General features: G+C 41.8%; 1 protein-coding gene across 1 annotated transcript; it reads left to right on the forward strand.

The window, feature by feature from the left end:
* Nucleotides 1-496: 496 nt before the first annotated feature.
* Nucleotides 497-15375, forward strand: LOC121271955 (neuronal acetylcholine receptor subunit alpha-3-like). Its single transcript, XM_041178213.1, has 6 exons — nt 497-557; nt 951-1090; nt 1196-1240; nt 6262-6371; nt 10686-11709; nt 15247-15375. Exons 1-6 carry the CDS (start codon nt 497-499, stop codon nt 15373-15375), a joined length of 1509 nt encoding a protein of 502 aa, XP_041034147.1.
* Nucleotides 15376-16444: the final 1069 nt, after the last annotated feature.

Raw genomic sequence — 16444 nt, forward strand, 5'->3', positions numbered from 1 at the left:
TTGAATCAGAAGGTTGTTCGTTCAAGTCATACTCCAGACAGTATGGGTAGTTCAGAGTGGGGGGGGGGGGGGGGGTATATGTGAGTAAGAGAGGGGAGAGGGTATTTAACTTGTGTGCGTGTGTGAGATTGAGAGGATATGTGAATCGTGTTGGGAGTTGGGGCGGGGGGGGGGGTGGGGGGAGGGTGGTGAAGAGAGAGAGGAAATATGAGGTATGTGTGTGAGAGTGTGTTGGGAAGTGTGTGTTTGAGAGGGTATGTGAAGTGTAGGAGAGAGAAGGATCTGTGAATTGTGTGTGACACGACCCAGGAAGGGGGTATGTGAAGGGCCTTGGCGGGGTTGACTCCGTCTTGGTCTCGTCCCTTGAGGGTGCCGACTCTTCCTGTTGATTCACTTGTTGCTTTAGACACGATTAATTGCGCTCCGCCTGTTCCGGCCCTGTAGTCGCTATCCTTTCAGCACCTTCACCCCTCCCCGGCTCCACACGCTTTGCTCAATGGGTCTCATGCACAGGACTCTGCCGCTGGCCAGCAGTATCTTCCTTCTGTTTCTTGGAGGTAAGCTTGCCTTTTGCATCTGCTGCAGGTCATATCTGTCCCAGTTAGTGCAAGATTATTTTTGACCTGCCTGATGTGTATTTCAGTGTGTATCTAGCATCTAGACAATTCCCAATATATTTGGGTCTTTCAAACGGGGAGTAACGGGTTGGAATTAATATGTCAGTTACTGTCACATTCAGTTTCCATATCTCTCTACTTTCCATCCATTCGGGTTTTAAATGCTTCTGAAAACAAATGTTTTGTGTACTCGGGCACAGATGTAAGAGCTAAAACCTTGACAGCAACAGTTTCATTTACTGCAGTTGACTTGTCATTCTAATAAACGTCCTTTCCTCCCCATTCCCCACCCCCCGCCAACCCTCCAACAACCCCGTTTATTTTTTTGATAAGGTGTCCTGTCGTCAGAAGCAGAGAGAAGGTTGTTTGCAAAACTCTTCAGCAACTACAACCCGAACATCCGGCCGGTGGAGAACCTGTCTCACGTGGTTGAGGTCCAGTTTGAGGTGTCCCTATCTCAGTTGATCAATGTGGTACAGTTGCCTATCCCAATCTCACAATGCTCTGGATTTGTTGAATTGTGTAATCGGATTAAACCCTAACAAGGTTCCATCTGATTTGAGTATTTCTATTCACAGGACGAAATCAATCAAATTATGGAGACCAATGTTTGGCTGAAACATGTGAGTGTCCACTGTTTGTCTGGATAGATTTGGGTGTGCTGCGAGAAACAGCCTCGGTTATGTTGACTGGTTGTTTTCATAGCAGAGTATCTGTTGAGGATAGAATTGCTGCTTATTTTAATATCTCGAGTCATGGCTGTAATAAAACTTGAACGAATCGGTTGGTTCGACATGTAGGGGATGACACCCAACAATGGGCTGTGAATATTGCAGGGACAGAGTGATTATATCAGGAGAGAGGTTTGTATTTACACCAGTGACTGAGATCAGTAGAAGAGCAGGGGGCAAAGAGTGAGTGATAGCAACCGAGTAGAACCTGTAAAGTTCAATTATAACAACAAGCCAAAGGAATTGTCCAAGGGAAAGCAGTGGGGCAGTGGCGGAGGTGGGTGGAAGAATGGAAAGAATTAGGGAGAGAAAAGGAGATAGAATGTGCTTCCTTTAACCTCACTTCCAAAGGCCCATAATCTATACCAATGAAAAGGACATGAGATCAAGACAGGAACAGGCATAGACCATTCAGCCCCTCGAGCCTGCTCCACCATTCTTTTTTTTTTAAATGTACTCGTAAATGGAATGTCAATGTTACTGGCTCAGCCAGCATTTATTGTCCATCGCCAATAGCCCTTGAGAAATTACCTTCTTAAACCGTTGTAGTCCATGTGGTGTAGGTACACCCATGGTGCTGTTAGGAAGGGAGTTCCAGGATTTTGACCCAGCGACAGTGAAGGAATGGGGATATATTTCCAAGTCAGGATGGTGAGTGGCTCAGAGGGGAACTTGCAGGTGGTGGTGTTCCCATGCACCTGCTGCCCTTGTCCTTCTAGGTGGTAGAGGTGGCAGGTTTGGTAGGTGCTGTTGAAGGAGGCTTGGTGAGGTGAATTAGATCATGGCTGATCCGGTTGTGGCCTTAACTCCACTGTGTTAACACCATCATGACAAGGACTGTAGCAGCTCAAAGAGAAGGACTCACATTATTAGGAATGGTCAATGAGTGCCAGCCTTGTGACACCAACATCCGTGAACAAATAATGGAAAAAAAAGGATCTGGTCATGTGTGAAGAATGGCCCTTTGAGGTTTCAGTGAGCTACCTGAACCATTGAAACATTTAACCTAGTAAGAATCTGCATCTTGTGGGAAGGATAGAAACTTGGGAAACAAAGCAAGGGCAACAGGTTCAGGAACAATACTATAAATCTGTCACTGACTCAGGCAAGATTTCATTAATTTTATCTTACACATGGAAAGATAACATTGATTTTCCATTGAACTAGAGGCTGCTCATTTCATGCACCATGGCAATAATTTATCAGTGATGTTTAAACAATTAGTAAAACTTACATTTCCAATTCAAAGTGATAATAACATCTTTCAAAGCCACTCAACCACAAACAAGCCATTTCTTAACAATTCCATATGTCAATAATGCTTGTTTCTAAACAAATATATCTGACAATAATCATTGGTAAAGCCTCTGTAACAGTAACACACTGTTCTGATGAAATGTCACCAAGCAGAAATGCTACTCTATTTCTCTCTCCACCAAGGCTGCCTGACCTGCTGAGTATTTCCAACACTTTGTTTCTATTACAAACATGACAGACTTAGGCAAGGCAGGGTTCATATTTTCTCATTTACTGTGAGCTACCAAAGATCCACTAACAAAAAAGCTTGAAGAATACAAATACTTTGCTTAGTTACCTCCTGATCCACTATTATCATCACAGCCAAAACTCAGGGTTTAAAAATCTGAGTCAGGAAGTTGTGGTTTTCAAGTCCCATCAGACACTTAACCACAAATTCCAGGTCAACACTCCAGTGCAGTACTGGGGTGGTGCTGCACCGTCAGAGATGCTGTTTTTCAGATGAAATTTTAAACTGCACACCTGCCTGCCATCAGATGGCTATAGGAGGTTGCATGGCAATATTTTGAATAACACCAAGTTCTCCCTAGTGTACTAGCTAATATTTAGCTGTCAATCAAAATCACAAAAAAATAGGTTATGTGGTTATTTTTATGCTGCTGTTTGGTGGAGCTTCTTGTGTGTAAATAAGCTGCTGTGATTCTCATTTTGTAATAGTGACTAGATTTCAAAAATACATGATATTCCAATGATAGACCAAATGCAAAAGAATTATCAAATACTGCAACTGTGACAAGTCAATTTTTAAAAGCTGGCTATTATATTGTACAACATACAACAGCATCCCACATTCACCCATTTACCATGTTTGTGTAACATTTGGTTTCCAACAAATGTCACTTTTCCATCACTCAAGTATAGGAAAATTATCTCAGGCAATTATTTTTGCAGCAGATTGGACCATAGGCAAATCTATTACAGTACATGAATTGTGAAAAATGGAAGGAAAGTTCATTATTTGCAATGTACCAAGAGTCTGTCTCATCATGAGAAAATATTTGCTCCATACAAGACCCACAATGGCTAGACCTACGCCTTAGCAATCACATTCAAGAAGAAAAGGGAAAGACTGTTGGGATCTCACCCTAGGTTTGGTCTTGAAACCCGGAATGCAATTAAACTTTAACTGACCTCACCTTGCACAGCTCCTTCAGCAAACAATTAAGCTCTTATTGATCTGACCCTGCTTACTTGACAATAAGTAGAACGAATGTGCCAAAAAGGACAGGTTCACCTGGAAAGCAAGATTACGCATCACACAAATGTTCTGTTATAGCAAAGTTTATCATTAGACTTGCCTTAAGCCAAGCCTTGAACCTAGTGGACATCTGTCACACACCCATGTATCAGGTACCAGGAGTCACACTTTGCTCCAGATGCCAAACAATCTTAAAAGCAAAAGGAGGCAATTAAAGGTGATACAGCATTAACAAGCTTACAACAGTCTCCTTATTAGCTTCAGCAATTTACAAGCAGCTGGATTTTCCTAATTGAAGCAGGAGCCTTAAAAGGACAGGCAGCTAAAAAACCTTAGGCTACCTCAGCATAAGACATTGGGTGATCAACTCTTCTATTTAAAAATGCTTTGCCTACTGTGCATGTAATACTGTGCAATTGTATATTATAACAAGCCTCAAACCTTGTTGATTGATCCACATTAGCCACAGGAGGAATCAGGGGGAAAAAAATCTCCACTGGTTGGAGTATACCTAGCAACCAAAAGATGGTTGTGGTTGTTGGAGATCAGTCATCTTAGCTCCAGGACATCTCTGCAGGAGTTCCTCAGGATAGTATCCAACCATCTTCAGCTGCTTCATCAATGACCTTCCTTCCATCATAAGGTCAGAAGTGGGGATGTTCGCTGATAATTGCAGAATGTTCAGCACTATTCATGACTCCTCAGATACTGAAGCAGCCGATGTCCAAATGTAGCAAGACTTAGACAATATCCAGGCTTGGGCTGAGAAGTGGCAAGTAACATTCATGGTCAATGGTAACTCCCAGGATGTTGATGGTAGGGAATTCAATGATGGAAAGCTACTGGGCAGGGAGAATCTAACCATTGCTCCTTGACATCCAATGGCTTTCCATTGCTGAATTCCCCACTATCAATTTTCTGGGGGTTATCATTGACCAGAAACTGAACTGGGCTAGTCATATAAATACTTTGGCTACAGTAGCAGGTAAGAGGCTAGGAATTCTGTGATGAGTAACTCACCTCCTGACTCTTCAAAGTCTGTCCACCATCAACAGGCCACAAGTCAGGAGTGTGATGGAATACTCCCCACTTGCCTGGATGAATGCAACTCCCTCAACACTCAAGAAGCTTGACACCATCCAGGACAAAGCAGCCCACTTGATTGGCATCACATCCACAAACGTTCACTCATTCCACCACCGATGCACAGTAGCGGCAGTATGTATCATCTACAAGATGCACTGCAGGAACTCACCAAGGCTCCTTAGACAGCACCTTCCAAACCCATGACCACTACCATCTAGAAGAACAAGGGCAGCAGATAGATGGGAACACCACCACCTGGAAGTTCCCCTCCAAGTCGTTCACCATCCTGACTTGGAAATATATCACTGTTCCCTCACTGTCGCTGGGTCAAAATCCTGGAACTCCCTCCCTAACAGCGCCGTGGGTGTACCTACACCACATGGACTACAGCGGTTCAAGAAGGCAGCTCACCACCACCTTCTCAAAGGCAATTAGGGATGGACAATAAATGCTGGCCCAGACAGCGAAGCCCACATCCTGTGAATGAATGATAAAAAACATGACACCAAATCCCAATGGGAGCTTAATAATGGTCCATGTTATCCATGTGTCCTTGTGGATTAATCAGATTATTGGAAAAACATATTAAACTTTTCAGCTGTATCCAACTAATTCGCCAAAATAGTGGGCATTAGATTTATATGTTCCTTAAATAGGGTATTTCTTACAAAAACGTCACACATTCATAGACTGATTTGACAAACTACAATTTCACCACACTAGCTGGTCTCCATAAACTTGAGGTCATGCAAAACTCTGCTGCTCATATCTTAACTTGCACCAAATCCAGTTCCCCTATCACCCCTGGGCTCACTGAACTACATTGCCTCCTGGTTAATTAAAATTCTCATCCTTGGTTTCAAATCCCTCCTCACCTCTCTTTATCGTTGTAATCTCCTCCAGCCCCACAACCCTCCAAGGTATGTGCAATCCTCTAATTCTGGCCTCTTGTGACTTTCCAATTATAATTGCTCCCCCACTGGTGGCCGTGCCTTCAGTTGCCTCATCACCAAGTTCTGGATTTCCCATCCTACCCCTCTCCATCTCTCTGCCTCCCTTAAGACAACTTCTTAAAACCTACCTCTTTGACCAAGCTTTTGGTCATCTGGCCCAAAGACTCCATATGTCGTACTTTGTTTTATAGTACTCCTGTGAAGTGCCCTGGAAACTGTCATTACATTAAAGTTTCCATATAAATATAAGTTGTTGTTGTTGATATCACAGACCCTAATTTCATCTCATGGGTCTAATAGATGTTTACTTCGTGCAATGCTTTTAATGTATTTTTTGTTTTTCTTTTTACCTTCCTCAGATCTGGAATGATTATAAGCTAAGGTGGGATCCTGCTGAATATGGAGGTGCCCAGCTTATTCGAGTTCCTTCTGAGAGAGTCTGGAAACCAGACATTGTCTTGTACAACAAGTAAGGAATGAGGAAAATCATGTCCAAATGAACCAGTTACCGGCACAGGTGGATGGTAAACTTTGTCCCTATTCACAATGGACGGTAACATTAGTGTGACTGGGATCCCGCAATGGGTTAATTAGTAAACTGCGTAGTCCAATGCAGAGCTGAGATAAACAGGCAGCAAAGTTTCCAGTTTAATCCCAGGTTGGGACTGAATTACCTGCTCTTAGCTGTGTTGTTGATGGGAGCACTATAATTTGTCTTAGGGACTTGCAGGGGGGGAAAAAAAAAATCAGGATTCCTGCTATCCAGTGATCCATATAATGTGGATGTCAGATGAAACTGAAATTGAGTGCGATGCTTTCCATTCTCAAATAGCCCACGGTCTAAACAAGCACATTGGCTGGGATACCCAAGACCTCGCAGTGTCCGTGGAACTATATCCCAGCAAAAATCAGTGTCATCAGAAGAGGAGCTTGCTTTGGCTGAAAACAACTCAACATGAAATTTGGATACAATCAAATCACTGACTGGAAAATTTAGCTTCTCTTCTTCCCAATGTCTCCAGCACCAATCACTTCCATGATGCACCCAACACACCGAGGCACTTGAGGAGCCACGAGCTTCTACACAACCATGACTTGAAGAGTTTTATCATAATTTGGTGATGTAGAGAATACACATTCGTAGCACAGGATAGATTACATAGAATAAGCAGTACAGAATCAGGCATACAGTCCAAATAATCAATGCTGGCATATGTCTTTCAATACTGTGCACTAAATCTCAGCTTTCCAACATCTCTTTCTATCCCCTTTACCCTCATGCACTTGTTTCCTCCTGAAAGCATCTAAGTTATTTGTCTCAAGCACATCCACTGGTAGTGAATTCCATATTACAACCACCCTGAATAAAGAAATTTCTCCTTATCTCCCTATTGGAATTATTGTTTATGATTTATATAATGAATATAGAATTTATTATAAAATATTTATAACCTTATTGGATTCACTCAGCATGAAAGACAGAATCAAAGTATTGCCACATGATATAAAGTAGAACTAGCTTGAAAGGACAAAATTAATCCTGCACTGAAAAATGAACTATTCTTTGGATTCCTTGTGTTTTTGTTTAGAATTAGTTTAAGACAAGGCAGTAGTTTGGAGGTGATTCTATTAATGCTGTATTGTATTAGGCTGATGGACATTCTTCTGCTGTTCAAACTTATCAGTCCATTTTATTTGACTGAAATCAACCAGACAAAAATTCTGCCAGAGTGCAATTGAAGCGATGTGACATTTGTAGGAACGCTAATTCACATTAAAATCAATAAATTATTCTGCATGAGCTATGCACTTAATGAGAATGGGCACTCACTTCATGAATAAGCAATATAATTCACTATGCATATTGATTTTCTTGCAGGCGTACAGTAAAAGTGATCTTGTGGCTTTAGAAGTGTCAGTTTACTTGGTAGCATTCCTACCTCTGAGTCAGCAGTCATGGGTTCAAGCCCCACTTTTTTAAAAAATAGGATATGGATGCCACTGACAAGGCCAGCATTTATTGCCCCTCTCCAATTTCCCTTGTATGACTGAACAGCTTGCTAGGCCGTTTCAGAGGGCAGTTAAGAGTCAACCACATTGCTTTGAGTCTTAAGTCACACATCGGTCAAACCAGGTAAGGACAGCAGATTTCCTTCCATTAGTGAACCAGATGGGTTTTTACAACCGTAGCTTCATTTCAATTCCTCATTTTTATTAATTGAATTCAAATTCCACCAGCTGCCATGGGGGGAATTTGAACCCATGTCCCCAGAGCATTAGCTTTGGTTTACTAGTCCAATGACATTACTATCCCCAATGGAAAAGAGTTTTGGCTTTGAGTTCAATCGGCATCAAAAGAAATGATTTAATTTTAAAGGCCTCTTGGAATGCTCATGAACAGGCACAATTAGCAGAAACTCCCAATGGTGATTATTTCATTCAACAGGCATGACTAGTATCATGGCTGGGGCCAGCTTCTAACTAGAAGCTTTTTAAATTATCCCAAAAGGGATAATTTGCATAGAACATAATTTGTGCTTAAAATTCCATGATAATTTGCTCTTGTTATACTGATTTTGGGCAAATTGCACAAAGGAACCAGCGCAACCAAATGGCAACTTGACCCATTATCCAGGACTTAAGTGAAATACTGAGGGAGTGCAGCATTGTCAGAGGTTTGCCTTTCAGATTAGATGTTAAGACCCAACTTCATTTTACAGGCAGATATAACTAATCCTATGCCACCAAGGTTGCCAACCCTCCAGGATTGGCCTGGAGTCTCCAAGGATTGAAGGTCAATATCTAGGACACTGCTGGGTGCAACCCTGGAGAAAAATCAAGAACATTAATAAAGATTGTATGTCTTTTGTCATTTTCTTTGAACATTTCCCTTTACCAGATATAAAAATATTGAAAATGAGAAAAAAACAGCTGTTTGGCTGACAGTCAAGCATCATCCAATTGGGTAATGAGATGTTTTGCTTTCCAATTGGCATAGGAAAGCAGTACATCACAAAGATGGATGTGTTGGCCAACTGATAGCGGGAACATGAGGGAAAGTCATGCGATGGAACCTCCAGGAATACATTTAATCACAGTTGGCAACCCTACATGCCACCCTGTCAAGAAGCAGGAAGTTCTTCCAATATCTAGGCAATGTTGATCCCTTTACTGCAGTAGATTGTTCAGTTATCTCCATGTTGTTTTATGGGATCTTGCCATGCGCAAATTTCTTGCCACGTCTCCTACAAAACAACATTGACAACATTTGACTGTAAAATGTTTCAGGGTGTCGTGAGGGTGTGAAAGGTGTTATTCAATTTTTTCCTTGAAAAGACTGGATGAAAAAAAAAGTTTACAGCACAGAAAGAGGCCACTCAGCCCATTATATCCACACTGATTCTTTGCTAGAGCAAATCATAAACTATGTCACTTTTGCCTGAATAGCTCTATAAGTTCCATTGCTCTACATATCTATTCATTATTCCTTTAAAAGGTCCAGTGATCTCTGCCTCAATCACTCCCTTTACACATGTTCCATGTTCCAACAACTATCGATTATAAAGACATTTCTCCTACCATTTAAACTCCGTTTCTCAATGACAAAGTCATTTTGACCCCTTGTGACTTACTCCCAGAGGAAATAGGTTTTCTCCTATGCACTCTGCTAAGTCTTATCTTAACCTCCTCTGTTTAAGTGTCCACTCAAACTATATTTGCAATTTCTAGAATCTGTATTGTGCGCTCTCCATGGCTTTAATATCCTTTCTACAATGGAAGGCCATATGTGAAAACTGTAATCTGTGATCTAACCATTACTTTGCATGGTTAAGTGTCATCCCTGGCTCAATGGTAACACTGGTCATTAGCAGTTTGCAGAAGCTTGTTGTGTGCAGATTGGCAGCCGTGTTTCCCTGCAACAGCACCTAAATTTCAAAAGTACTTAATTGGCTGGGACATCCTGTGGTCATGAAAGTCTCTTCTCACTTCCTTTGTACAATTTTATCCTTATCTCTTTGTACTTTATGCCTTTTAAATATTATCCTTCCATAATGAGATGTCTTTTAATTTTAGCTGCACTCTCCATAAGAACAGTAGTAGGACCTTGGCTGTCTCATTCAAAAGCACCCCTGACAATGCAGCACCGTCTCAGTACTGAGTACTAACCTGGATTGTGAGTGGGGCTCAAGTCATAACCTTTCAAGAGTCTATCAAGGCACACTATTGTTGGTAAATTATTGTAAGTCATCAGTGAAATATGTTATTAAGCTGTGGATTGGCCAAAATATGTTTCAGGAGGCATCACAGTCTTTCTGGGCAGAGTTTGCCTGCCCTTTGAGTGGAAGTGCAAGGAGTTATTTGGAGAGGTCAGATTACAGGAGCAGTTTGGAGCAGCCTCAGTGATTGATGACATTCAGGCAGCAGATGATGATGAGCTCACCATCTTTCTGGCAGTTCAATTGTAGAGAATCTAAACAAAGCACCATCTTGAGATGGATGTTCCCATGTGAAGGACAGACTGTTTAAACTCTTCAAAGTAATCATCTGCAGCACACTAAACACTGCAACTTGTGGGTAGTAATGGAGTAGGCAGTTCAGCCCATTGTGCATATGCTGGCTATCTGAAAGGGTTCTCTCCTTAGCCCCATTCCCCTCCTCACATCAGGAACACATAGTTTGTAAACCAGAAATAAGTCAAAATTTAGTTTGGGGATGGTGGGGGTAGGAACATAGAACATAGAAACAATGACTATAATTATATTCCTTTTGGTTGTAACTCCAGTGTAGTCGCTGATTTCCAAGTGGATGAAAAGACTAAAGTCTTGGTGAAGTTTGATGGCAACATGACCTGGACATCACCAGCCATATTCAAGAGCTCCTGCAGGATGGATTTGACTTATTTCCCCTTCGATTACCAGAATTGCAGCATGAAGTTTGGCTCCTGGACCCATGACAAAGACAAAATCGACTTGGTCTTGATCGGCAACGAGATCAACAGGTTGGACCTCTGGGAAAGTGGTGAATGGGCAATCATCACTGCACCAGGGTACAGACACGAAATCAAGTACAATTGCTGTGCAGAGATATACACAGACATAACCTATTCTATTTATATTAGGCGAATGCCTCTGTTCTACACTATCAACATTATCATCCCTTGCCTGATTATCTCTTTTCTGACAATTTTGGTTTTCTACCTGCCCTCTGACTGTGGAGAAAAGGTAACTTTAAGTGTTTCAGTCCTGCTTTCCCTCACAGTGTTTCTCCTGGTCATCACTGAGAGCATACCATCCACTTCCCTGGTGATCCCTCTAATTGGAGAATATCTGCTCTTCACCATGATCTTCGTGATTCTATCAATTGTTATAACTGTTTTTGTGCTCAACATCCATTATAGAACCCCCACGACCCACACCATGCCAGTCTGGGTGAAAACCATCTTCTTAAAGCTGCTGCCACGAATTCTGTTCATGTCAAGACCCACAACCAGTTGCGAGGCTCAGAAGATTCCGACACCCAAGTTTCTGGACAGCAGTACCGAGCTCACCAGTATCAACAGTTTCGGCAAATGCTCCAAAACCAAATGCTCAGGAAATGGTTTCTACTGCCAGGACCCACAGTGTACTTGCTGCAGATTCCGTAAGATGAAGGACCTGGACTCAGGCGTGAGTTCGAAACAAAGCTCGAGCGCAGAGACCCTGGACTCCCTGCTCGCAATCTCAGCCTTGCCCGCTGAAATTCGAGAAGCCATTGAAAGCGTTACTTACATTGCAGAAGTTACGAAGCTGCAGAATGAGTCCAAGGAGGTGAGAAAGAGTACATATACATATTTTAAATACATAAACACACAAGCGACCAAGTCTTCAGGTGCAGCAAGCTTAGAGAGTTAGGGCTAATTGAACCAGGGCGAGCAGACATAATAATTCAGTCCCCATTTTGAAGGCACACATTCTATCCTTCCTTATATATTTTCATTATATTATGTTCGCATTTGTATGTAAACTTAGCATGTTGTAATTACAAAAGCAAAATACTGCAGATACTGGAAATCTGAGGTAAAAACAAAAAATGCTGGAAACACACTACAGGTCAGGCAGTAACTGTGGATAGAGAAACAGAGTTAGTGTTTCAGGTGGTTGACCTTTTGTCAGAACTAGAAGAAGTTAGAGATGTAACAGACTCCAAGCAAGTACTGAGACAGGGAAAGGGGGGAGGGGAGGATAAGGTGGCAAACAAAAGATATTAAACTGTAATTACCCCATCCATCCAGTGGTGATGTTGCAGCTTTCTGTTGGTGTAATTACAGCGTGATAAGATTACATAGCAATTTTCACTGTAAATGTGAACATTGAATTTATAATAGGAAAAGTTGACAAAGTATGTGCAGTTACTATTTTTTTAAATATATTTATAGTTATATTAAGGCAATAAGTACTTTGGATTATAAAATTAGGGATATTGTCAACCAAATGAGGGGGAAAATGATACGTGAAGTGTAACACTTTGGGGAAATTTGTGTAATATGTATTATAGCTAGAAGCTGAGCTCATTATCTAAGTCATAAGTGTCTGTGGGAGAGAGTCCCTGGTGGTCCTAACCATAATGTTGTCACTAAACCATAAGACTTTAATAGATGCATTATCCTAACAGCAACTGAAAGAATTAAGCAGGACAAATTGAGATCAGCAGGCAGTCCCAGCACAGTTTTACTTACAACAGAAGCAATCCTTCAATCTAAAAAGGACATGAACCTCCACTGGCTTATGAACAGCATCAAATATCAGAGCAGGCATCCACTCTTACTTTATCCCGCTACCACTATTTGTTTCCTGGGCTAGGCCGTTGAGAAGTCCTTCTGGTCGCTGCGTCTTTCGTCAAAAAGTCAAATTTAGGACTGATGGCAGAAAGGCTTTCTTCAAAGTGTCATCAAACATGGACTGGGTTAGGGTAGCAGAGGCAGAAAACTGGGTTCATTTGTAAGGCAAATGATGAATGAGGGGCTGAAATGTCGTTCTGGATGCATGAGTTAGGTGGGTTGCATGGCCTTCACTTATTGGGACAGATCTTCAGATGCCAACAGTGGTGAATGTCCATTTTGTCCATTTGCACTCTGTGACCTTTTCTCCATTCGTTTAGTTCTCCTTTTAAAAAGCATCTTTCCTTTAAAGCTTTTGGCTCTTTTTTCATTGCCCATTAAACTATTAAAACTTTCTTCTCTTTTGTTCTCGTTTTCCTCTTGTAGGGAACGTATCTGAAACCATGTTTTCCAACATCAACTAATTTGGGTTACTGCTGTGCAGGATAGGGAATTGTCATTTTTGAGAGAGAGAGACACTTGCAAATTTCTTACAACGTTCCAGTGTTTTGGAAATGGACACGTACAAAGTCAATGGCATAGCTTCGGATCACACCCACCCTAACACTTTACTAAAATTGTAATAAACCGCCACCTTTGAGCTGAGTGTGACACTCGATCAGCTAGTACCCCTCACATAACTACAAACGGGACAAAACCTGCAGGTGAAATTCTATTAAAAGAACATACTGGAGAAATTTTCACTCTGCACTTAATGCCAAAAAGAACTCAGCATGTCTAATATTTATCATAATTTATTTAGTAAATTGATTAGCAGTTATTTCAAAAGGCAACTGAATTGGCACTTGAAGGAAATAAAACTTGCATGGCCACAAGGATAGACCGGTGTAATGGGACTGACCGGACTGCTCCACAGAGAGCCAGCATAGACTCAAATGGGCCAAATGACCTCCTTCTGCGCTGATAATGAGAACTTCTTTAGATACGAGGAGGACTGTTTTTCTTTTTGAAATGATTTTCGCCTTCTCCACTTTCTTCCCCATCTCGCCCCGATCTATTTCATATGCACAAGTTGACATCTAGTGGCGAAGGATTGTACTACACTTCCAGCAGTCGGCAAACTTGGCAGTCCAAACTTACATTTTTAATTAGCACTACACTGGGTCACTGTGGGAAGCATGGCATTTTTTTTAAACATCAATATTTATTTAAACTGATTAATCAACAGGTATCCTTCAATGTCCTGTTTCACAGTCGGGTTGGTGGTGTGGTACAATTCCCCACAGCCCAGAATGTAATAGGTTTGATTGTTGACTTGTGCTCAGGTGGGTGTTCTCAGCCACAGTATGGCCGAGGATACAATCATTCGCGGTTTATGTTTGTGAATGATATCCTGTTAAAAAGTGTGCCTCGCTTTCAACAAAGAACATTAAATTGTGTTGCACTACAGTGGAATAGCCAAAGCTTAAGGTAGTGTCAAGAATTGCCAATTGGGTGATGTACTAAGAAAAAGCTGGTTAAATTGTACCCGATATCTTGAAGAGGAACAAAGGGACAGTGTAGAGGGAGCTTTACTCTGTATCTAACTCTGTGCTGTAGCTGTCCTGGGAATTTTTGATGGGGACAATGTAGAGGGAGCTGCACACTGTATTTAACCTAGTGGTGTACCTGCCCTGGGAACGTTTGACAGGACAGTTCATTTTTTATTCATTCATGGGGTGTGGGCAGCACTAGCTTGTGCAGAGGGCAGTTAAGAGTCAACCACATTGCTAGTATGCAACAATGTGACAGTGACCTTCTGTCACCTTCTCAGCTCCCCCGGACTTCCCTGAGCCTAACTGCACAGAGCAGCTCAGAGAGCTTCTCTGTGAACTGTAAAGCATACAAACTCCAAACTGCTACTGTCAGCTACATTGAATGGCTCCCAGGGCTTTTTTGAGCCCTAACTGAAACCTACTAACAGCAGCACCTTTCCCCTGCTGCTGGACACGGAGGTCAGTTGAAATCTGAGCCCCTTAAGCTCCACCCATCTCCATGACAACATAGCCTTTCAGGGTTCACAGAGCCAAATTAATTTAAAAGCGTTCAAACTCCCATCAACTCTCTAGACTGCACTTCTTTGCAAGCAGTATCCATCTCCATTTCCCCAGCTAAATAAGCCCACCTGCTGTTTTATGGATTAATTTCTTCTGTTCTGATTCTATTAAACAAACATGGGTAATCTTCTAAACTGCCATTTCCTTTTACATGTTCTGGCAATCGCTGAAGCCCAGCGTTTTAGTTACCTTACCTTCACAACAACGGTCTTCCCAGTACTAAACATAACCTCCAAAATATTACCATGAAGTAGATATTCGTCACAAATCCCATGCTGTACCTGTCCTGGGAGTTTTTGACAAGACAGCAGAGGGAGCTTTACCTTGTATTTAACCTGTGCTGCAGCTGCCATGGGAATGTTTAATAAGGATTTACATGAAAACAATTATAGTCTTATTTCTGATATTTCTCTTAATGATATTTGTCTCAGATAGAGGATGATTGGAAGTACGTTGCTATGGTGATCGATCGGCTCTTCCTCTGGATCTTTATCCTGGTATGCATCCTGGGAACAAGCAGCTCTTTCCTACAGCCATTGTTGTCAACAGATGAGTTGTGAATGTCAGATATGGGTACATGGTTATAAATACAGGGATCCCTTTAATACTATGTGAAAGAGCCAATCAGAAACCTGATGGCGTTATGCATGGAGGGAGAGCTAGCTTATATAACAGACGTGGAGAGAAACTACAGATGCTAGGGAACACCTCTCCTCCCTCAATCTTTCAGATACTTGCCGTGCTCACTTGCACTTTTTAAGCTTAATATTGGAAGGGACCAGTCACAAAGAGCTGCATGTAAAAAAATATACATAATCAAATTTGACCACCCAGAATCTGGGAAAGCTACTGTTACACAGACCAATATGCATAGGGTGGAGAGAAGGGAAATCAGATCAGGGTCCCAATGTGATGGAGAGAAGGGGGGAATGCAGGATAGAGAAGTAATTGTCTCTGAGGAAATGCTGCCATGCTTTAATCTTGGGAAATATTACAGATCAAATGTTTAGGAAAATAGAGGCCACGATTCAAAAATTAAGACAAAGGCTAAAAATTTGCATGATTACAGATCATAAATGGCAGTCACTGGCAAGTATGGCCGTCAGACTGCAATATATAAAATGTTTTAAAAGGTGATTTTTCTTAAAGTTCTCAAATAGCACACTGTGGCCTTCACCCGGAGACAGTTGATGATTACCAGAAAGAGGTATTTGTCACAGTGCACCGCCTATTACAGAACTGAGCCACACCAACCAGCAACATAACCGCCTCTATCCTTGATCCTGTGCTCAGGTAGCTGCATCAGAAGCAGGACAGACGAACTGGAATCATAACCCACGTGGGAATGGGAGACTCAGAACAGCCTGTCCCATTCACTCCACCAGAAAATCATGTCACCTCACGGGAAAGGTGAGAAATACAGATAATATACAAGTAAAAAAATCAAACATTTCTGATGGTAAACTCCTCACTGATCCCCTTAGGTGATCAAAACAAGCCCAGGAGGCCACTCTGGCCCTGGTTAATGGCAGACAATACATTTCGTATGAGATAATCACCACCCAGCCAGACACATCACCTCCTGACAAGTTTATGCATGGATGTCAGCTGAAGACTCGATTGGCCTCG

The sequence above is a fragment of the Carcharodon carcharias genome, chromosome 32, assembly GCF_017639515.1.
Source record: "Carcharodon carcharias isolate sCarCar2 chromosome 32, sCarCar2.pri, whole genome shotgun sequence".
NCBI lineage: Eukaryota > Metazoa > Chordata > Chondrichthyes > Lamniformes > Lamnidae > Carcharodon > Carcharodon carcharias.

Coding starts and splice junctions, on each gene's coding strand:
- LOC121271955 (XM_041178213.1), top strand. CDS start 497: ATGGGTCTCATGCACAGGACTCTGCCGCTGGCCAGCAGTATCTTCCTT. Junction 1,091..1,195: donor TATCTCAGTTGATCAATGTG/GTACAGTTGCCT, acceptor TTCTATTCACAG/GACGAAATCAATCAAATTAT. Junction 1,241..6,261: donor CCAATGTTTGGCTGAAACAT/GTGAGTGTCCAC, acceptor TACCTTCCTCAG/ATCTGGAATGATTATAAGCT.